General features: G+C 49.7%; 2 protein-coding genes across 2 annotated transcripts; one reads left to right on the top strand and one right to left on the bottom strand.

Annotated features, from left to right (window-relative positions):
- Window positions 1–1,955: 1,955 nt before the first annotated feature.
- On the top strand, window positions 1,956–8,741 carry RPL24 (ribosomal protein L24). The gene is made up of 6 exons (XM_075276489.1): window positions 1,956–2,021; window positions 2,166–2,241; window positions 4,856–4,966; window positions 6,502–6,638; window positions 8,098–8,155; window positions 8,615–8,741. The coding sequence occupies exons 1-6, from the start codon at window positions 2,017–2,019 to the stop codon at window positions 8,693–8,695; spliced, it is 468 nt and encodes a 155-aa protein (XP_075132590.1). The 5' UTR covers window positions 1,956–2,016; the 3' UTR covers window positions 8,696–8,741.
- A 1,016-nt stretch (window positions 8,742–9,757) lies between these two features.
- LOC142205131 (leukotriene C4 synthase-like) lies at window positions 9,758–22,637 on the bottom strand. Its single transcript, XM_075276491.1, has 6 exons — window positions 22,500–22,637; window positions 15,591–15,708; window positions 13,991–14,090; window positions 13,546–13,616; window positions 11,437–11,518; window positions 9,758–10,761 (listed from the first exon to the last, which is right to left on the bottom strand). The coding sequence occupies exons 2-6, from the start codon at window positions 15,646–15,648 to the stop codon at window positions 10,650–10,652; spliced, it is 423 nt and encodes a 140-aa protein (XP_075132592.1). The 5' UTR covers window positions 15,649–15,708; window positions 22,500–22,637; the 3' UTR covers window positions 9,758–10,649.
- Window positions 22,638–23,339: the final 702 nt, after the last annotated feature.

Here is a 23,339-nt window from a genome sequence, read left to right on the forward strand (position 1 = left end):
CTTCTTTACCTCACTACTAGCTAGCGTTAGAAAGAAGCGAGCGCCTCCCACTGAGGTCAATGGGATCTGGTTCTGACAGTGGATTTTTAGGCAGATTCCGCGTCAGAAACCTCTGATCCTAAGGGCGTGTTCACACGGGGAGAATAAAAAGGAATTCCTCTTGGTTTCCCGCCGCCGTATACTCATCTGTGGTGCAGCCGTGACGGGCGCTCATGCGCGGCGTCTCCAGTGACTGACACAGCTACGTGTGCCCGAGGACATGACAGGACCTCAGTGCTATGAATGGGTTAATACCTGCACCCCTATACCTTTAGCAGTGTATGGAGTGATTTCGGGGCGTCCTCTGCATTTGTTTACATGGTGTCGCTTTATGTTCTTGTAGCCTACAACTACCATGATGCTTTGGGCTTCACTCCACACTGACCCCCTCCCTGTCTCCCTAGCTAACACGACCTCCCCGCCCCATCATACTTACCTGTCCTCTGCGCACTGTCACCTCTCTCGGGGGGGGGGGGGGGGGGGGGGGCAGCACCGCCTCTTCTTCTTGATGTTTCCCAGCTGCCAATACCTAAGCAATAGAGGCGGCGTGCTTGCTACTCTACATGTCAGCACTGTGGCCTTATCGTGGGGGCGGCCGGCAGGCATCAAGAGGGGGCGCCATGTCCAGAAGGACTTGGAGATGGGTAAGTATGATGGGGGGTTAATACAGGTGACACTCCGTTTCCCCCCTTCCAGAAACGGGACATCACCAGAAAGCGTCACATGACCGTCCCGGCGATCTAGATACATATTGATTTTTTTTTTTTTTGGGGGGGGGCTAATTTAGAAGGTGGGTGGAGCTTGAATTAGAACTATCACTTTATCCCAAACACCCCTTTAAGGATACGGCCGCCCTCATTCTTCACATCTGCCCTGTGTCACTGTATACGGCCATTACTTGGAGTCACTGTAAGTGACACCAGTGACTGTGAGATTGTTTCTTCGTGACACCTCCTACTTCATGTTAGTGGCAATAGTCCTGTATTTATTTCTAAAAAAGATTTTTTTAAAATGGAAATTTTGAAAAAAAAAAATTTCAAACAGTCCCACCCCCCAATCCCTGAGTAATTCTCTCCCATATCTCTGCCTTGTATCGGATCGTCGTCTTCTAATCCTCCTGTCACTTATTTCGGACGTTATAAATCTTACAGCGACTTTCCAGAGTTACAAGAAAATTTCCCCAAATTGACTCCTCTGGATGGAATCGACAAAGACGCTTCGGAAATCGAACAAGCCAAGCTTTATTTAGAGCGACAACGCGTTTCAGGGTGTAAAAATGTTCAGGAGAGCGCAACAGTGTGTCAGAGCTAGAGACTAACAAGGAAACAATAAAATAAGATACAATAGAATGATACAAAGTATCTTATGGGCAGCGGCGTCTGCGTCACATGATGTGTCGTTGATGGGGCCGTCACAGATCAGACGTTTCAGTTTTGTCGCGCAGCTTGTTACAGACGCAGCGATGTCACATTTGTATTGAGGTCGCACTAGGAGAGCTGAATCTTAAAGGGAATGTCCAGGCAGTGTCTGACATAGAGGCTGCCATCTGTGGGTCAGAGGATTAATAACTGGGGGGGGGGGTCTGCACACTGAGTCCCCCCCACTTATCTCAAGAATGGTAGATTCTTCCCCCCTGTTGTACATTCAGACGCCCCCATAGTCTGGCCTTACACTGAGGTGAATGGGGGCGCTGTCCCTCCCTCTATAACACCTCACTGGCCTGTCCACGTTAGCTCCGCCCATACATGGTCATGACGTCATCAGCGCTCCTCCTCTACCATAGAGCTCAGAGCTGTGATACGAGGCCCCGCCCCTTCCTGTGACATCACCCCTAACAGGAACTCGACCAAAGAAAACGGCACGGAAAGGGTTAGGTTATAGCTCCGCCCTCCGCGTCACCCTGCGCGGCCCCGCCCCCCCTCTATAAGCCATTTTTCCCACAATCCTCTCTTTCTCTTCGCCATCTTTGCCGGCGCCATGAAGTAAGCCTATGCCGAGCGCTGCGCGGGCTGTTCTGTGAATCCGCCGCCATCCTGCGCCTGTGGCCGGGCTCGGTGCTCGCCGCTATGGCCGGGGGCGGACGCCGCTCCGCAGGTCTCTCACCCGTCTCCATTTTGTGTTTGCAGGGTCGAGCTGTGCAGCTTCAGCGGCTACAAGATCTACCCGGGACACGGGCGGCGGTATGCCAGGACTGACGGGAAGGTGAGAGGACGGGGACCCGGGGGGTGGGAGGCTGCCCGGGGGGTGTAAGAGGCTGTGACCGGGAGGGTAGGAGGCTGCCCGGGGGGTGAAAGAGGCTGTGACCGGGAGGGTAGGAGGCTGCCCGGGGGGTGGGAGGCTGTGACCGGGAGGGTAGGAGGCTGCCCGGGGGGTGTAAGAGGCTGTGACCGGGAGGGTAGGAGGCTGCCCGGGGGGTGTAAGAGGCTGTGACCGGGAGGGTAGGAGGCTGCCCGGGGGGTGGGAGGCTGTGACCGGGAGGGTAGGAGGCTGCCCGGGGGGTGTAAGAGGCTGTGACCGGGAGGGTAGGAGGCTGCCCGGGGGGTGTAAGAGGCTGTGACCGGGAGGGTAGGAGGCTGCCCGGGGGGTGGGAGGCTGTGACCGGGAGGGTAGGAGGCTGCCCGGGGGGTGTAAGAGGCTGTGACCGGGGCAACTACACGCAGGCCTCGGCCTTCTCCGGAGCGGCTGGGATGTTGAGTGTGAACTGTCACATGATGCGTTTCTGTGTCCTCTGTACTTATTGTCTGGGCTCTGTTCACACTAGTCTGCCATACATTGGGGCCTGACAAGCCGCCATCTCTCAGCCTGTGCTCACACTGATCTCTCCTCTCGGGGTTGTCAGATGACCAGTCTGGAGCCATCACAGCAATCTATATTGGAGTCTGATGGCGGCCGCGGGAGACGTCTCTGCTCTGCTCATGGATGCTGTGATGGTGTCTGAACACGGCCGTACAGTGCGGGGTATGTCATGGCCGCCCTGTGTATACAGCAGGATGTCACCTCATGGGTGAGTGATGGGCTGGTGTAGTCATGGCCGCCCTGCTGTATATACTACATGGGATGGCTGTGTATATACTAGTGAGGTGTCATGGCCGCCCTGCTGTATATAACATACTACATGGGATGGCTGTGTATATACTAGTGAGGTGTCATGGCCGCCCTGCTGTATATAACATACTACATGGGATGGCTGTGTATATACTAGTGAGGTGTCATGGCCGCCCTGCTGTATATAATATACTACATGGGATGGCTGTGTATATACTAGTGAGGTGTCATGGCCGCCCTGCTGTATATAATATACTGCATGGGATGCAAGTGTAACCCATATATGTCTTAGTGAGGTGTCATGGCCGCCCTGCTCTGTATATCATACGATATTGGGATCATAGTGTACCCTGTGTATATATTAGTGAGGTGTCATGGCCGCTTTGCTGTATATAATATACATTGGGGTGGTTTTGTATCCTCTCTATGTATCAGTGAGGTGTCATGGCCGCCCTGCTGTATATAACATATTACATTGGGTGTCATGGCCGCCCTGCTGAATATAACCTACTACATGTGATTGTTGTGTATCCTTTGCATATACTAGTGAGGTGTCATGGCCGCCCTGCTCTGTATATCGTACTATATTGGGGTCATAGTGTACCCTGTGTACATATTAGTGAGGTGTCATGGCCGGCTGCTCTGTATATAATATACATTGGGGTGGTTGTGTATCCTCTGTATGTATCGGTGAGGTGTCATGGCCGCCCTGCTGTATATAACATATTACATTAGATGTCAATGCCGCCCTGCTCTGTATATAACATTGGGTGTCATGGCCGCCCTGCTGTATATAACATATTGGGTGTCATGGCCACCCTGCTGTATACTACATGTGATTGTTGTGTATTCTCTCTGTATATACTAGTGAGGTGTCATGGCCACCCTGCTCTGTATATAACATTGGGTGTCATGGCCGCCCTGCTGTATATAACATATTGGGTGTCATGGCTGCCCTGCTGTATACTACATGTGATTGTTGTGTATTCTCTCTGTATATACTAGTGAGGTGTCATGGCCGCCCTGCTCTGTATATAACATTGGGTGTCATGGCCGCCCTGCTGTATATAACATATTGGGTGTCATGGCCGCCCTGCTGTATACTACATGTGATTGTTGTGTATTCTCTCTGTATATACTAGTGAGGTGTCATGGCCGCCCTGCTCTGTATATAACATTGGGTGTCATGGCCGCCCTGCTGTATATAACATATTGGGTGTCATGGCCGCCCTGCTGTATACTACATGTGATTGTTGTGTATTCTCTCTGTATATACTAGTGAGGTGTCATGGCCGCCCTGCTCTGTATATAACATTGGGTGTCATGGCCGCCCTGCTGTATATAACATATTGGGTGTCATGGCCGCCCTGCTGTATACTACATGTGATTGTTGTGTATTTTCTCTGTATATACTAGTGAGGTGTCATGGCCGCCCTGCTCTGTATATAACATTGGGTGTCATGGCCGCCCTGCTGTATATAACATATTGGGTGTCATGGCCGCCCTGCTGTATACTACATGTGATTGTTGTGTATTCTCTCTGTATATACTAGTGAGGTGTCATGGCCACCCTGCTCTGTATATAACATTGGGTGTCATGGCCGCCCTGCTGTATATAACATATTGGGTGTCATGGCCGCCCTGCTGTATACTACATGTGATTGTTGTGTATTCTCTCTGTATATACTAGTGAGGTGTCATGGCCGCCCTGCTCTGTATACTACCTACTACATGGGATTGTTGTGTAACCCGCGCTGTCGTCTTCTCTCAGGTCTTCCAGTTCCTCAATGCAAAATGCGAATCCGCTTTCCTGTCCAAGAGGAATCCGCGTCAGATCAACTGGACCGTCCTGTACAGGAGGAAGCACAAGAAGGGCCAGTCTGTACGTATGGGGGGGCTGTATATGGGGGACAGCGGGGGGGGCTGTATACGGGGTTCATGTGTGTACAGTAGTGGGAAAGTGAATGGTTTAACCCCTTCTTGCCAACAGTATTTTTTTGATTTTCGTTTTTGACTCTCCTCCTTCCAAACCCCATCCCTTTATCTCTCCGCTCTGAGCCCTGGGAGGGGTTGATGTTTGCTGAGCAGATTGTTCTTCCTGATGGCGCCATTATTTATTCTGTACGATGTCCTGGGAAGCGGGAAAATAATTCAGAATGGGGGAGGGGGGGGGGGGTGAAGAAAAACTGCATTTGTGCCATAGTCTAATGGGCTGCTTTTTTACGGCCAAAACGACGTGTCCCCTGTATTCTGGGTTTCGGTGCGATTCTGGGGATACCAAATTTATTTGGTTTTATTTATTTTTTTTCTAAAAGTTGCCATATTCTGACACCCGTAACTTCTATACTCTTCGGTGTACGGGGGTGTTTTAATACTTTTTAAATTAAAATATATTTATATTTTTTTGCATTTCTTAGACCCCCCGGGGGGTCTGATCAGTAATGCGATGCCGTAGAATGCTAAAACGTTGCAAAAAATGGTCCTTTCTTCTGCAGGCTGCATGGAGCACTGCAGACCGGCCTGGGAGCCTTCACAAGGCTGTTGTGACAACATGACCTCGGCCCTGGATCTTGCTGCCGGGAAAATTGTGCCTTGATCAGCTTTGACCAAGGCGCTGGAGAGGTTAATGCCCCCGATCGGTGCGGGCACTGCCCGGGGGTATTAGTGCAGGGTGTCTAGTGTATAGAGCAGTAGACACCCGGCATCTATGGCAGACACCATAGTTAAACACCCGGCATGTGCTGTACTAATGCAGCGGATGTCGAGAAGGGGTTAAAAATGACCAGTCATGGCTGTGCGGTGTTATACACGGCTATACAGCCGGCAGTGCGGTGTGTGATCTGGTATTGGCGGTCTGATATCTCTCCATGGTCAGAAGGGAGGACCTTACAGTCCAGCATCAGCACTGGGGGCCCCTGGACCGATCAGCTGTAAATAGTACAGGGCCACAAGCAGAGATCTCTGCCCGCTGTCTAGTGACCTCGCGCCTTCACTGCAGGTCAGCGCTCGCTTGTGTCAGTAGTATCTGAGCTGCCATGACAGTGCCGCACTGCACAGGCCTGTAAATACCCCATTCCATGACGTGTTCAAATATTATTGTGGAATTTTTCTAATCTGCAATCTGAGATCTTGATCCCGGGATTCTCTGCTCTGCACCATGTCGGGCACCTCGGCTGTCCTGTACTTAAAGGGAATGTCTCAGCTTTCCTGTACACTCTTGTATCTACTACACTAAATATATAACACATTACCCTCGTGGGGCGCAGCTCTGTTCCTTAGGAGTCCATGATGCTGCAAATCCACATAAAATGCGTCAGGAACATAAACTCATTAAGGACGTGTCTTTGTCATGTGGGTAAAGGAGACGTTATTTTGGGGTCTCATATTTAAGGATTTGTTCCTTTTTTTTTTTTTTAGGAAGAAATCCAGAAGAAGCGTACCCGCCGTGCAGTGAAGTTCCAGAGGGCGATCACCGGGGCCTCTCTGGCTGAAATTATGGCCAAGAGAAACCAAAAGCCTGAAGTGCGAAAGGCCCAGAGGGAACAGGCCATCAGGTGAGCGTGTCCCCGCCTTAGTGGATTATTTGTCCCTTGGTCTTAGGACTGTCCTCCATCCCTAAGATGCATCATTAGACCCGTGGCTCTCATATAGAGGAGTATGGCCGTGTGACCTCAGCCTTGCTCAGTATTTTGCCAGTCTCTTTATTTCCCTTGGAAATGGGGCTATTACTAAATCCTGCGGGTGTAGATCACTGAATTGGACTCCAGAGACCGACCATCAGAATGGGGGGAGGGGGGGGGGCCTTATAATTCTATGAATGGCACAGGGATGTTAGTCATACTGTGACTCCCGGTCAGTCTTGCGCTGTACATGGCAGTCCCATCTCATAGCTGCCACATTCACAGGCCATACAGATGCCCCCTAGTGTCCATTACCCATCACTATACAGCTCACGTCTAGCCTGCAGACTCCTCTAATAGTAAATATATGAATGCAACAGGAGATGATGGCTCCTCCTTAACATGGCCACGTGGTAAAGGGTTCTGTATACGGCGCTGCCATAGCATATACAGGATAGAGGTGCAGGGTTTATTACTGTATATCTAATAATTCAGGGGAGACAACATGGCCGCCTATCAAATACCATGTCAGTGACTGGACACATTCTGTGAACAACTACTGTTGCAAAACTACAACTCCCAGCATGCATATTTGCTCTGCTGTTGATGGAAGTGAATGGAGCATGCTGGGAGTTGTAGTTTCACAGCAGCTGGAGAGCCCAAGGTTCCCTATCCCTTCTCTAAAGCAATCTATGGGTTGCAGCAGAACCTCTTACCTTGTGCACCCTGAAAAAGTAGCTTGTAGGACCTGCTGGTGGTGACAGGTTGTCTTCCATCACATATGAAGGAGTTATCAACATGGAGTCCTGTACACCTTCCCTGTCTAGTCAGTGGTGTGTCCCGGTCGTCTGCAGCGGTCTGTGTTATGGCCACATGCACAGGGCAATGTGTGTAACACAATATACTCAGGTGACACTGGAAGTCACCCCGGTGCCTCTATGGAGAACTACATAGAGGTCATAGAGCAGGAGAGGACCTGGATTTTAATCAGAATGGTTTGGACACCCCCCTCGAAGTAGCACCAGACGGCGCCCTCTGCTGTGCATTACCCAGAAGGATCTCTCGTTCTATTTGCATAAATGCCGCGCTGTTTCTATTATTATTTGCATTTCCGTTTCTTCAATGGGAGATCAGTAATTCATGGAAACGTCCAAAGTGTTGTAGTAGGTTCTTCTGTCTGCTTGTAGTCTGGGGGGGACTGTCACACAAGCTGCCGACTTACTGATACTGGGTTAGTTATTCCAGGGTATGAAGTAAAGACTATAGTGGGGTTTGGAAAGGTTTGTCCCCAATTTGCTTGTCCTCTGGGCTCACCCCATCACTGATCCTCCCCATTGACCTACAAGTGACTGTAATGTTCATTGATAACCTGAAGTAAATTCTTCTATTTCAGGGCTGCCAAAGAGGCAAAAAAGGCAAAACAGGCCACGAAAAAGGTTGTTCCTGCTAAGGTGAGACCTGAGATCATTGCTCGCACTACATGTGTCCCAAAGGAGTCTCAATACTCATTTTCGGAGGGGGGGGGGGGGGGGGGGGTACAATGTAATAAATGATGTATCTGTAATAACATTAAGAAGCTGACACTTAGGGGGTATCCAGTCGGTAAAGCTGTATGTCGGTGGCTGGGCAGGGAATGTACGGCTCGCCAGCTGTTGCAGAACTACAACTCCCAGCATGCATACATGCTCTGCTGTTCTGGGAACTCCCATGGAAGTGACTGGAGCATGCTGGGAGTTGTAGTGTCACAGCAGCTGCAGAGCCCAAGGTTCCCTACCCCTGCTATAAAGGCTTGGCCTCACCACTAATGGTGTCTGGTTATAGGAATAGTAACAGCGTCCATATTCTTCACCATTGCTCCTTCCACACTCGGCGTCCTCTGAGGTTTCTGAAATACCCGTTTGTCATTTTAGGCACCAACAAAGGCTGCACCCAAGCAAAAGATTGCCAAGCCCGTGAAGATGCAGGCGCCCCGTGTTGGTGGAAAACGCTAAGTTTTACTCTGGGACATCATCAATAAACCGGTTTTGAAAAAATCAGCGCCTTTCTGTACTTGGTTATTGCAGCTCTCGCTCTCTAGGACGGTCTGAGGACCCCGCTCTGTCCCCAATTCTCCCCAGTGTACCTCTTATATCAGAAGTCCGAGCAGAGATGATCACGTCACATTAGTGTTGTCTCTATTTTTTTCATCAGACGGAGGACCCATAAAATAGCGGGAACACGTGGAGTGCGATGACAGCTGATCACTGACTAAGCTGAATCTGCAGCTTTGGCAGTAACCTGTGTACAGCAGCTTTACTCTCTGGATCCTTGTCTGGCTGCGCTCACATTGAGTATTTGTTATAGATGTTCATTTACTGATATTGCACTAAAATACCACAAAATGCAGTGAAACGTCACAACCCCTCAGTGAGTCTATGGCAGAAACGCTGCAGGTGTCGTTCATTGCAGGGCATGTTGTGGTGCAGCTCACGTAGTGGTGGCCAGATTCAAGAACTGGGTCTCCGCTGTCCTACCCCTTGTTCACATCTGCAATTGGTATTCCTTCTGGGGGAGTCCGAATGGGGACCCCTGGATGGAATACCAAATGCAGTTGCAATTGCTGTGCAGTAAAAGCACATGGACCCCATAGACTATAATGGGGTCCGTGTGCTGCCAGCACGAATCATGTTTACAAGAAAGTATATTGAGAACTACATTCCTGTCTGCATGTTCTGTGCGGAGATCTGGCGGCGAGCACATGGACCCTGTTAGTCTATGGGGTCCATGTGCTTTCACTGCACACAGTGTTTGCAGTTGCACTTGGTATTCTGTTCTTGGGGGTCCTCATGCAGATTACCAATGCAGATGTGAACCAACCCCAACAGACCCCTCTCTGACTGAACATTAACCCTTCCCATGCCTCAGTTAAATGTAATGGAGGCGTCATGTGGGTGCGGCCGTGTCCTCTCTATTTGTAGGACAGCCAGATCCTGTTTAAGCATCGCCCATTACCCTCTCATGGTGGTCGGAGTGCCTGTGTTGGTGAATGCAGGATTAAGACTCGAGACAGAGTGGTAGATAAAACACTTGGTTTACTGAAGATCAGGAGGCAACAGGTAACATCATCCATATAATGGAGGTACGAGTCTTTAGGAAATGTTCACTGAGCTGAGGGTGGGTGATGGGACGTCCCGCTCCGGCTGTGTCCCCCTTATTGGGGCCGTCTTCATCTAATACAGTGTACTATAAAGGCGTCTGCCCTGGCAATGGGGGCAGGTCTATAAAGGGTTCCCTTGTCTGACCTCAGGCTGATGAGCAAGGCTGTATCTGAGCTCCTTAAAGTCTCCTCTTGGTCGCAACGTCCTCAAAATGAAGGAGACGTTTCTCCCGTCTGACTGCAGAACAACCTGATGACTGAATTGTAACTGGCAAGGGCTCAGACTCCGAACACAGGGAGGAACTCCTGGTTCCTAATTCTTGGGTCATTCCATGTTCTCAGCTCACAGCCCAATGGATGGCTCCATTAAAGGTACAAATAGGACACAAGCAGGTGAAGACATTCTTATATGTGCAAGGTGTAGCGCCCCCTGTAGGACAGTACACTACGTATATATTAGTGTATACATGGTACATCAGTACGGTATAATGCTAAACCACAGATATATTACTTATGTCTGATCGTAATGGTGGCGTTAGGGGTAAAGATGTCCGTGCAGTCTGGTATAACCAATAGTTGTCCATAAGGCAGCCAACATTGTCTGTAGTCCACTGCGACCTGGTGTCCTGTAGTGATAATATAGACGCCATATCGTACCACATCCACGACTGCCATTAGGCCCTATTCAAAGGCCGGAGCATCACGAGGTGGAGACTATACCGCACCTTCATCACACTTGTCATACGTCCCCATTGTAATACTTGTCATATGTTTTCTATCTTCACTTCCATCACGTCTACTGTCCAGTCTCACAGAAGATCCACGTCCAAGTAATGGGAGAAAAGAACATGGAGAATCCCTAAAGCCGAGAGGCCGATCATAAACCAGAGGACTCCGGCGTTCAGATACATGGGAGCCAATCTAGACACAATGACACAAAGGGTTAATAATAGAATAAACTGGTTCGTACACAGGCAACACCTTGAATTGGGGATAAAAAAAATATATTGTGTAAGAGGGTTGGAAACCGGCACACAACCCCCTCCCAAATAAATCAATTAACAGCTGCCTCTCCATAGACTTCTGTGATGTGAAACTGCAAAGAGAGCAGCGGAGACTGTGACACAATGGAGTCATGTACAAAACCCCTACAGGACAGTGAGACCCCCTGCACATGGCCAGGTGGACGTCCAATCTCTTCTATACGTCCCTCTATCTATCCCGCTTTCTATCCATTCTACTCTGATGACACAGAACTGGATAAGACCCCTGTATGGCCACTCATATATGTGTATGGGGTAGAAGAGTTACTAGGACTCCTCTGGTGCATTGTAGGTCGGAGTAAAGAGACTGGGCCGTGTGCAGAAGCCATTCATCATTAATGTCATTGCCAAAGTAAAGTTGTGTATAATCTGCCACGTGCGCTCCTATATTACACGGGATCTGATCCGCTTACATTATTATATAGGATATTACACGGGATCTGATCCGCTTACATTATTATATAGGATATTACACGGGATCTGATCCGCTTACATTATTATATAGGATATTACACGGGATCTGATCCGCTTACATTATTATATAGGATATTACCTGTTCTGTGCTGATCTGCTGTAGCCATGAAAGTATCGGTAGCGGGCGTACAGATATAATATCCCACAGGCGGCCGCTGTGCCTGGAACATAAGAAGCCGATTGTATGGTCACATGTAGTAATGGATCTTATCCAGGGGATGAAACGCAGCTTCACAAGGGCAAGACTAGAGATTATGTCATGTCCATTAGAAGGCGCAATCGAACAAACAAGAGGTTCCTGAGACCCCCAAGGTCCTCCGGTCATGTCCGCTCTTGTAATGAGCCTGAGTAACCTGCACATGAAGGCTGGGGTGACAGAGGACAAGGCCGCGCCATGAAACATCATCTATGACTATAGTATCCTATTAATATTATAAATGTGAAAGTTTGTGTGTTTGGATGTTTGCATATTCGGATGTTTGTTCCTCAATCACGCAAAACCCGCTCGACCGATTCGGCTGAAAGTTTCCACAAACATAGTTATTACACCCCATTGCGCAATAGGCTACTTTTCGTCACAATAGCGCACATACGTTTGTGCCAGGACCCCCACAAAACCCAAACTCACACTACCATCTCTGCAATCTCACACACTTTGGACCATAGCAAGCCACAAAATTCATATTACCCCCTACAGCCTCGCCCCTAACCCCACACAATCACATATACATATACTTTACCACTTTGTCCCTCACCTTACCGATACTCCAGGAGGCTCTCTTTAACGCTCCGGAGCAGCCATGTTTGCCGACCCCCACCACTCTGACAATCCGCGACACCGCCCACCCATGTCAATACCCCTAGGCGGTCTAATAAATCCAAAAAAATTTTTTAAAAAAAGTAAAAAAAATATACATTTTTTTTAAAAAAGGATTAAAAATTCAAATCACCCCCCTTTCCCTAGAACACATATAAAAGTAGTTACAAACTGTGAAACACATACATGTTAGGTATCCCCGTGTCCGAAATCGCCTGCTCTACAAAGCTATACAAATATTTTTCCTGTTCGGTAAACGCCGTAGTGGAAAAAATGGTCAAAAGTGCCAAACCACTGTTTTTTCACTGTTTTGATTCTGATAAAAATTTGAATAAAAAGTGATCAAAGCAATAACATTTCCCGAAAATGGTAGAACTACAAAGTACACCCGGCCCCGCAAAAAAAGACGCCCTATACATCCCCGTACACGCACGTATAAAAAAAGTTACGGCTGTCAGAATATGGCGACTTTTCAAAAAAAAAATTTTAAACACAGTTTTTTGTTTTTTTTAAGGGGTCAAAATGTAAATAAAACCATATAAATTTGGTATCCCCGGAATAGTAACGAAACACAATACAGAGGACAGGTCATTTTGGTTGCACAGTGAACGCCGTAAAACCAAAGCCCGTAAGAAAGTCGCAGAAATGCATTTTTTCTTCAAATCCACCCAATTCTGAATTTTTCCCCTGCTTCCCAGTACATTATATAGAATAAATAATGGTGGCATCAGGAAGAAAAATTTGTCCCAGGAAAAATTAAGACCTCATATGACTCTGGGAGCGGAGAAATAAAAAAGTTATGGGGTTTAGAGGGAGGGGAGTCAAAAACGAAAATCAAAAAATGCCACCGGCGGGAACTTCAAATACTTCTGTCCCAAAGTCACTATGTAAAGTTTCTCACAACACCGTATATATAGCAGCTCTAATACAAAGTAACTGCAACACAAAAGTCTCACGTATTCTCTGAATTACAGAAAAAACAAGATACAAAGTTACATTTCATATCCCATACCTTATACACAGTACGAAAACCTTACCCACGCCTGTATATACCCACTGCTACAATCAATGCAGACGAAGTCGCGGGTACCAGCTAGTATATAATACAAAGACCAAATAGAGTAGGTAACATATTCTGCCACTAGATGGCGCTGTCTGCACACGACCTGTTAGGCTCTGTGCACACTGCGCTTTATCTTATCAGGTATACCCGGACATATAACCGTATATTGGCGCCCACCACCGACATCCATGGACTGCAATTGTAAGAAGGGCGCGGTATTATATTTGCCACGGCCCTTTGTATGTGACTGCAGTCTGGCCAGTCGTCTGTATCAGTAGTATATATATATATATATCTCTAGATCTCACCTTGATGGAAGAAGATCCCGGACAGCCAGAGCACAGCGAGGAACAGCGGGAAATATTCGGTGCAGTTCACCCTACAAAGAGCAAATCTCGTGAGTAGACACTCGGGTAATACGTTGTATTATGTCCAATATGGAGCCTGATCCTTCTCCTCTAAGTCCTCCATTACTAAGAACAGACGTAAGAACAGCAATGACGGGATTGTACGAGCTGACCACACAGGGATTGCTTGTAGTCTGTTAACATGGAGACACATGGATCTCCAAAAATGACTGCGCACAAATACAAAATATACATTCCCACATCGGTCAATAACCGGTCCGGCCCGCGGACAAGCGGAGAATCTCCGGAGTTTGTTCATGGACAAATCTAGTGAGGGAGAAGGCCCGAACACCACGGCCTATAGAAGGACAAGCTGCCGGGAAGTGTCATGTCTGCTATTACTTACTGCGCCCGAAAAACTCTTTCAAATTCCGGGGGCCCGGACGTGTTCGGCGGGGAGACGCTGTACTTCCTCCGGGCTGCAATAACCTGCAAGGAAAAGTAAGCTACAAAGAAAAGAACAAGGATCAGAGCTGGGAGACGTCCTTGGATCACACCTATAAGTAATACATTGTCTGATAGGACGTGAGAAGAAGGAAGAGTCCAGGGGGCGTCTAATATAGTCATAGGGGGCTGAGAAGGGGCCTGGGAGACCGGCCTGTGACCCAGGGGGCGTCTAATATAGTCATGGGGGGCTGAGAAGGGGCCTGGGAGACCGGCCTGTGACTGAGGGAGCATCTAATATAGTTATGGGCGGCTGAGAAGGGGCCCGGGAGACCGGCCTGTGACCCAGAGAGCGTCTAATATAGTCATGGGGGGCTGAGAAGGGGCCCGGGAGACCGGCCTGTGACTGAGGGAGCGTCTAATATAGTCATGGGCGGCTGAGAAGGGGCCCGGAAGACCAACCTGTGACCCAGGGGGCGTCTAATATAGTCATGGGGGCTGAGAAGGGGCCCGGGAGACCGACCTGTGACCAAAGGAGCGTCTGATATAGTCATGGGGGGCTGAGAAGGGGCCCGGGAGACCGGCCTGTGACCAAAGGAGCGTCTGATATAGTCATGGGGGGCTGAGAAGGGGCCCGGGAGACCGGCCTGCGACCCAGGGGGCGTCTAATATAGTCATAGGGGGCTGAGAAGGGGCCCGGGAGACCGGCCTGTGACCCAGGGAGCGTCTAATATAGTCATGGGGGGCTGAGAAGGGGCCCGGAAGACCAACCTGTGACCCAGGGGGCGTCTAATATAGTCATGGGGGGCTGAGAAGGAGACCGGCCTGTGACCCAAGGAGCGTCTAATATAGTCATGGGGGGCTGAGAAGGGGCCCGGGAGACAGGCCTGTGACCCAAGGAGCGTCTAATATAGTCATGGGGGGCTGAGAAGGGGCCCGGGAGACCGGCCTGTGACCAAAGGAGCGTCTGATATAGTCATGGGGGGCTGAGAAGGGGCCCGGGAGACAGGCCTGTGACCCAGGGAGCGTCTAATATAGTCATAGGGGGCTGAGAAGGGGCCCGGAAGACCAACCTGTGACCCAGGGGGCGTCTAATATAGTCATGGGGGGCTGAGAAGGAGACTGGCCTGTGACCCACGGGGCGTCTAATATAGTCATGGGGCTGAGAAGGGGCCCGGGAGACCGGCCTGTGACCCAAGGAGCGTCTAATATAGTCATGGGGGGCTGAGAAGGGGCCCGGGAGACCGGCCTGTGACCCAGGGGGCGTCACTTCTTGGGTTGTACTGAATAGAAATTTACAAAACAGCTGGATTTTGGAGAATTATTATTACTCTTAATGTGGATTTGTAGATCTCGTTGCGATTATCAGAAAAACAAACATGTTCCCGGACTGTAAACTGAGGCAGAGCTCGGCTTATTTTCTAGTAAATCTGTAACATTAATGGAAACAGCAGCGAAACAAACACTGAAACAGCTGCAGCGGTAAAACCAGGGACAACTAATAACCGAGATGTGGAGAGAAGATACAAGGGAAAAAGATATAAGAATATTCCATATAATACCTTGTTCCACAACACCAAGTAAGGTGACGGCAGCCAATAGGACTATATGGTGCAACATGGCGGCCTGAAGATGGCAGGAGTCCGGGGATCTGCACGCAGGACAAGGTCAGTCTTCACCCTAGAAGATAAAGCCATACAAAGGTTATAGGGCCAAGTCTAGAGGCGTCCTATATGGCCATGCTTTGACCTTATATAATATACTACAGACTACAGATGGCTAGAAATGCTCTTCATCAGGACGGGGGATTTGGTTCCCATGTGCATTGGATTTCCACCACTATTCTGTTCTATTGCACCACCTTGACTTGGTCTACACAATAGTAAGCCCTTCCTAGTATGTGGCAGTGACCAGGTCTATGCCGCTAACCTTAATACTACGACGGTGCAGAGATCGTGCAGGCGCTGGAGATAGATCTGTGCTGTCACTTGTGGCAGGATTATATCCAGTCTCTGTCTCTGCCTCCGCAGCTCCGCAGGGTGTCAGGTCTTGCTATGTATGTGAGGTTTCCACTGAATTCTCCGGTGTCGCTCAGAAATACTGATAATCTTATTGGGATTTACTGACCCTGATGTTAGCCTGGCAATGTGGGATAGGCTTAGCACTTGTAGCGGTACATTGTAGAATATTCAGGTCTGCTCACACATGAGCCCCCTATAATACGCCTCCAGTCCTCCGGATGTCCAGACCTGCACCATGCAATATTCCCCAGGCCAACTAATAACAGGCACCACCTGCCGACCATCCACAATGTCTCCTATTGGTCACCGACCAAACCTCCTCCGTTATTTCCTCCCATGTTCTCCTTATGGCAGCCACTTGTGACTTTGTGCTGGTGCAGGGTTGTCACTCCGTACCCCTCCTGCCGCTCCGTACCCCTCCTGCCGCTCCGTACCCCTCCTGCCGCTCCGTACCCCTCCTGCCGCTCCGTACCCCTCCTGCCGCTCCGTACCCCTCCTGCCGCTCCGTACCCCTCCTGCCGCTCCGTACCCCTCCTGTCGCTCCGTACCCCTCCTGTCGCTCCGTACCCCTCCTGCCGCTCCGTACCCCTCCTGCCGCTCCGTACCCCTCCTGCCGCTCCGTACCCCTCCTGCCGCTCCGTACCCCTCCTGTCGCTCCGTACCCCTCCTGCCGCTCCGTACCCCTCCTGTCGCTCCGTACCCCTCCTGTCGCTCCGTACCCCTCCTGCCGCTCCGTACCCCTCCTGCCGCTCCGTACCCCTCCTGTCGCTCCGTACCCCTCCTGTCGCTCCGTACCCCTCCTGCCGCTCCGTACCCCTCCTGTCGCTCCATACCCCTCCTGTCGCCTCCTCCACCTCCTGTCGCTCCGTACCCCTCCTGCCGCTCCGTACCCCTCCTGCCGCTCCGTACCCCTCCTGCCGCTCCGTACCCCTCCTGTCGCTCCGTACCCCTCCTGTCGCCTCCTCCACCTCCTGTCGCTCCGTACCCCTCCTGTCGCTCCGTACCCCTCCTGTCGCCTCCTCCACCTCCTGTCGCCTCCTCCACCTCCTGTCGCTCCGTACCCCTCCTGTCGCTCCGTACCCCTCCTGTCGCCTCCTCCACCTCCTGTCGCTCCGTACCCCTCCTGTCGCTCCGTACCCCTCCTGTCGCCTCCTCCACCTCCTGTCGCCTCCTCCACCTCCTGTCGCTCCGTACCCCTCCTGTCGCTCCGTACCCCTCCTGTCGCTCTGTACCCCTCCTGTCGCTCCGTACCCCTCCTGTCGCCTCCTCCACCTCCTGTCGCTCCATACCCCTCCTGTCGCTCCGTACCCCTCCTGTCGCCTCCGCCACCTCCTGTCACCACAAAGCTTTTCCCAGGCCTCTTCCATTATATTCTACCTCCCCCTGTAGCGAACAGCCAAGAAGCCGTCATTCCCACACAAGGCACAGCAACATGTCATTGTGGAGCTGCAAAACCTTGTGTAACACTACGTGACAAATCTGTAATGGAATGGCAACACCTAGACGGTATATATAATCCCATAGACGGTATATATAGTCGCATGTACAGTATATATAATCCCCTAGATACATATACAGTATATATAGTCGCATATATAGGCTCCTGCCCATATGTGTGGACAATATTCTTTTGGTTGACACATGAACCCTCCTCTTACACCTTATAAACCCGTCCACCTATGACAAGATGGCCGAGCGATGTGCGGAGATTGATCTGAGGTCCGCTCGAGCCTTGAATAGACTGTGTAGTTTCTTCTCACCTCTCGGGCACTTGGACGTGTCTTCTAGACAAACCCGCCATATTATCCTGCCGGCAGGTCAGCGGTCACTGTCATTTACCAGGGAAGTCTATGAGCTGAAACCTGAGCCGTCCAAGCACAAGGTCACCTCTACACGAAGAGCGCGGCGAAACACAAGACAGTAAGTGACAAGGAGCGAGGACACCGGGACCTTATTTATAGAGCCTGGGACGTACAACAACATCACCACTATCCAAAGTCCATTCATATTCCTATTTCAGTATTTTTCTACGCCTGCCTAAAACTTTTGCACAGCACTGTAGGTCACTTATCTTTATCATTCATGTTAGGATTCCCACTCACCCGATGGGGACAGGCGGTATTAGACAGCGGTTCGCTCCGGGTTTCGTGCGTTGCCTCGTACACACATTATGTTCCATAAACTGACAAGTAGGAAAAGCCTCATTAACGTTCAGTGTCAGGAAATCCCGTCAGGAAGCCGCGAATAATATAATCCCAACGCAGATCCCGAGGAGGAATCCCATTAGTTGTGGAGGAGGGGATATGTAAGCTGGTGATACAACATGGCTGATCCGGAGAAACACCGACCCTTATTTACTAAGACGGACACTATGGGACTGCACCATCCAATATGGGACTGCTCCATCCAATATGGGACTGCACCATCCAATATGGGACTGCACCATCCAATATGGGACTGCACCACCCAATATGGGACTGCTCTATCCAATATGGGACTGCACCATCCAATATGGGACTGCACCATCCAATATGGGACTGCTCTATCCAATATGGGACTGTCTTAAGTAAGCGACTACAGATCCTCAAGCCGCAGATACCTTCTATGTCATCTCCATCATCTATGGTCTGTCTCCCCTCCCCCCCGACCCTACAGAAGATAATTCATCCTTAATGGGATCCGATCACTTCCATGAGGTCGTCCATTAGTAGAGTAGACGCGGAGTGATGTCATCTGGCCGGATGATATATGTGACCGGCTTCGTATACAGTACATGGCTCCTCATCTACCTCAGACATGTTCCCCTCCTCCTCTCTCATTCCCCGAGGACCCCCATAGCTTCCTCATTAGTGTCTCCATTATATGAAGGAGTGTTTGAGCTTCTTGTGCTCTGTCTCAGTAAGGATATCACTAGCCTACACTAATCTCTTCATGGCCAACCTGCACCACCAGGCCTCGAGCCTACTATCGCTTCATGGACGACATCCTAATCCTTTGGACTGAGTCTGAACAATTCCACCGGCTCCGTCCCACCATCACCCTGACGCTCGATCACTCCTTCACTGAAATAAACTGTATTCCTCCTGCACCTGGGGCTAAATATACTATGGGCTAGTTCACACGGGGGGCGGTATGGCGAATTTTGGTCCCGATTATGACGAGGCAAGCCGCGTCACTCTCGGGCTAAAATGCACCTGCCACGACTGTCGCAGCTTCCACCTCCAGAGTAGGCCCAAATGAACGGGCCGAGTACGGACGGTGCTGCTGAGAGGCGGACATCGGGGCTGACTCCTGGAGCTCAAACTGGGCCGGTACTGAAGGGGTTAAGTGGAAATTTCAAAAGCAAACGAGACAGAAGACTAGGGGGATACAAAGTAATGACGACCTTTGACCCACTCCAAGGGGGGGGTTACACCAGTCACAGGGTTTTATGTCCTTTTACAACAACAAGTCACCGGGTCACTGATCAAAGGGATCATAAAACTCAGATGTCAGTTCTCCGTCATTGTCCTGAACCATTTCTTCGCTAATCTTGCCGCCGTACGTTTTAGGTTGTTGTCCTGCTGGAACACTATGGCGCCCTTTTCATGCCCATAGTACTCGGGGGTACGAAGTAACTTGCCTTGTTGGCTACTCCTATAGCTCAGCATTGAGCCCTCCATCGATCCTGGTCAAGTGTCCAACAACTTTGGCGGTGACACATCCCCATATCATCAGAAACTTGACTGTTCCTTCAATTTCTCGATCTGTTAACCCCCTTGTCCCATCACAGCCCGGTCTATTGACTTTCGTCTCGTCGCTCCAAATCCCCACCACCACCACCACTTTCCAATCTTCTACTCTCCACTTTTTGCAAACTCAAGCTGACGGTTCTTACGACGATATTGAAGTCAAGGCTTCTTCAAATTTTTTATTTGCCACTAGGGTTGCGTGCTCAGGATCGGATTCCGATCAAGTAAATTTTACGATCGTGATCGGAATTCCGATCCCAATCTTTTTTGTCAGGATCGAGGTCTGAGGTTAGTTCCCAAAAATGCTTGACTACTGGCCAATAGGGTTGAGCGATCGGGATCAGGAAAGATCGGATCCCAATCGGCGATTGAGCAAATTTCAGGATCGGGCTCGGCTGGAAAATGATCGAAAATCGGATTTTAAAAACAATCCTGAAATCTCAAGATCGGCTCAACCCTATTGGCCGCCGTTCCAGACTTGCCCGCTGGTCTGTGATCTCACTATTACGATGCATACGAGCTTCCTCCACCGCCGTGATGGTCGCGACAGAACTGATAGACTTTACGATGAGCCGACTTGTTGACTCCGATATTTTGACGTATTTCTCCACCACCAGGAGCAAAACAGTAACAATGTAGTCACATGACAGAAATCTGCAGAACTGACCGTGTGCTAAGTCGTTACGAGTCGCATTAATGTATGTGCCGAGAGTTTCTGGTCCAACTTTCGCTCGAAAGTCTGCGTCAGAATAAGGAGAATCCGTCCTTTATTATTGGAACAATGCCGCACTTAAAGGGATGGTCCAGTTTCAGCAGAAAAGTGTTATTATTTGCATATTACTATATTTTCTCTATTACTTCCTCATGGTTTTCTTGATCTCTTTAGCCAGAAGTATGAGCAGCAGAAAGAGGGCGAGTGCAGCGCCCCTGAGACCACAGCGGGAACATTGTGTTTAGTTCTGGAAACCTCATCTGCAAAACGATAGAGATGAGCCCCTTTAACCCTTTAGGCCTAATGCACACCGCCATTGGACTCCTTCATCTCTCTAGCCCCCACCGTTCCTGAGCCATCAATGCTGTTAGTTTTGGTCCCTGATATATTGTTTAGTCTCTGTACTGTCAGGAGGGCGGAGTCAGGCAGGAACAGACAAGGGGGTGTGATTTTGAGCTCTGAGCCACTGAGTCACCAAGGGGTTAAAGCCTCTTGTACGCTGTTGTAGGGGCCATTACTCAGTTACGACCTATCTTGTGTACTTTTTGCTGATGAAATATACGAATGGGCCATTCGGTGCCCCCGGCCGGGGTTGGGCTCGCCTGCTGGTGGCCATGTTATCTTGTGTGGTACAGAATTTGGCACGGATTCCGTGTCAAATTCCGGATTAAAATACTGCCTCCTATTGAATTCAATGGAAGCCGGGCATTTTGATTTTCCATGAGCGGATTTGTTCCGCTCGCACAAAAAAGAAGCAATGTGCCCTATCTTCCGCAGCGCTTCGCTCCCTCCGGACTAGGCCCATTCATTTGGGTCTAATCCGGAGCGGTACTCCGTGACCGGATGCCGGTGCACTGTATGCACTGCATCGGCATCCACTCGCGGATAGCCGTTTTTTTGGTCCGGAATCTGTGGTAGCCTCCCGCATCAAATTCCAGACCAAAATCTGCCGTGTGAACTTATCCTTGGCGGAAAGATATACAGGCAGCAAACACAACCGAAATGAGGCGCGCCAAACACGTGGCTATATTGTGGAATAAAAGCGCAATTCCTCAGTAGTAAGGGCTCGTTCACATCTGCGCCTGGTCTCCGTTCTGCAGGTTTCCGTTTCCTGCACAAAACAGAGGCAAGAAACGGAAAGCTGCAGGACTCTTTCATACCCATTTATTTGAATGGGTTTGAAAGATGTCCGGCCGTGAGCGGCGGTGAGCGTTTTACGCTCTCCACCGCGAAACCGTTTTTTTTTTTTTTTTAAATCGGACACAGAGTCGGACATGCAGTACTCTGTCCGGTTTTAAAAAAACGGTTTTGCGGCAGAGAGCATAAAACGCTCAACGCCGCTCACGGCCGGACCCGCTCTGACAGCTTTCCATCTTCTGCCGACGGAAAGCGGAGAACGGAGACCCGAATGCTAGTGGATATATGGAGTATGTGATATAACATGGCATACACAGCTATATTATATACTGCGGAGAGCCGTATTACTATAATATACAGTCATATAAAGGTATATGATATAACAGGACATACATACAATATAACAGACACAGTTGTATTAATATAAAATACTGTTATAAGACATATATCTATGATGATATAACATGATGTATACAGTATATAGCATAGCAGATACACAGTCATATAACACAGAGATCTCTAATCATATAATAGCTATACAGTGATCTATGTCCATGTGACCTCCTTATTGATATGACCATTCCTTTATCCAGAACAGATTTCCGTCCCATCCTATATTACACATACGAGCCATCATTTTTGGAATACGCCCCCCCGCCGCCCGATGACTTTCCCTATAAACCTATACAGTGAATTATTAGGCACAATGATTTTTTACGACGTTCCCGCAGCCCTTCCATACACCCGTACTCCTTATACATCATGTAATAATTCAGTAGTCGCAGGACCAGTATATCTCTGCGCCATTTCTCAGGTAGTCTACGGTATAAATACGTATAACGCTGCGAATACGAGACGTCATCTCCTTACCAGGTCTGTCCTGGGTCGCTGAGTGGCCGTGTCCAGGGTGCGAATCTGTTCATGGGATTACATAAGACTGATAGAGAACAGGCAAAGTCCTGAGTGCAGGAGACCGAGCAACAAATGAGTGAACCTGAAGGACGTCCAACTCCGAGCCCCCCTCCCCGCAGCTCTCTGGAGGCGCCCATATGTAGCCGGATTATATTACAGCATGGGGAGGGGGCTGATGTGCCAGATAAAGGGCTGATCATGTCTTACAACTCACATCATGTGGAGGAGCAGATTCTGCTGGCCAAGATCCCGAAACCTTCACCCCCCATAGTCTGTGCACGATTGCAGAATAGTGTGACCGCGCAGGATCTGGTGTGAGGTCAGAGTTCACGCATTTCGCAGAGTTCTGTCGCTCTCTCTGCAAGTACATCTGTCATTGTTACAGGGTCAATACTTGGAACTGTTCAGAAAGAAGAATCCGGAAACATTCTGAGGCTATATTCACACCTGTGCGTGTCACGTAGGCCGTCCACATACTCTCCATTCTGTTCTATGCGCTCATTCAGACATCCGTGTATTTGCGTCATCCGTTATTCATGGACCCAGAGACATTAAAGTCTACACGACGCATAGGACAGCGTATAATCCGTACGGGGACAGACGTCACATGTCCGCAAAATGTACAAGTGCGACTACAGCGTGAGCAACGCTAAACTCGTGTCAGAGATCGGATTTAGGGGTCCCCAACCGATCCACGGGGCGACAGGGCGGCCTCAGTCTTGGCTGAATATTTTGCGCTAGGCCTCATTGCCATGGTAAACTCAAGACGATCGGCTAGTGCGGCATCTTCTAAGGACA

The sequence above is a fragment of the Leptodactylus fuscus genome, chromosome 5 (genome assembly GCF_031893055.1).
Source record: "Leptodactylus fuscus isolate aLepFus1 chromosome 5, aLepFus1.hap2, whole genome shotgun sequence".
Classification (NCBI taxonomy): Eukaryota; Metazoa; Chordata; class Amphibia; order Anura; family Leptodactylidae; genus Leptodactylus; species Leptodactylus fuscus.

Excerpts from the sequence above, each read along its gene's own strand:
- RPL24 (XM_075276489.1), top strand. Across the intron at positions 4,967-6,501 it reads AGCACAAGAAGGGCCAGTCT|GAAGAAATCCAGAAGAAGCG; the intron begins GTACGTATGGGG and ends TTTTTTTTTTAG. Across the intron at positions 8,156-8,614 it reads AAAAGGTTGTTCCTGCTAAG|GCACCAACAAAGGCTGCACC; the intron begins GTGAGACCTGAG and ends TTGTCATTTTAG.
- LOC142205131 (XM_075276491.1), bottom strand. The coding sequence starts at position 15,648 with ATGTTGCACCATATAGTCCTATTGGCTGCCGTCACCTTACTTGGTGTT. Across the intron at positions 13,617-13,990 it reads GAAAGAGTTTTTCGGGCGCA|GGTGAACTGCACCGAATATT; the intron begins GTAAGTAATAGC and ends TGCTCTTTGTAG. Across the intron at positions 11,519-13,545 it reads CGGGATCTTCTTCCATCAAG|GCACAGCGGCCGCCTGTGGG; the intron begins GTGAGATCTAGA and ends CTTATGTTCCAG.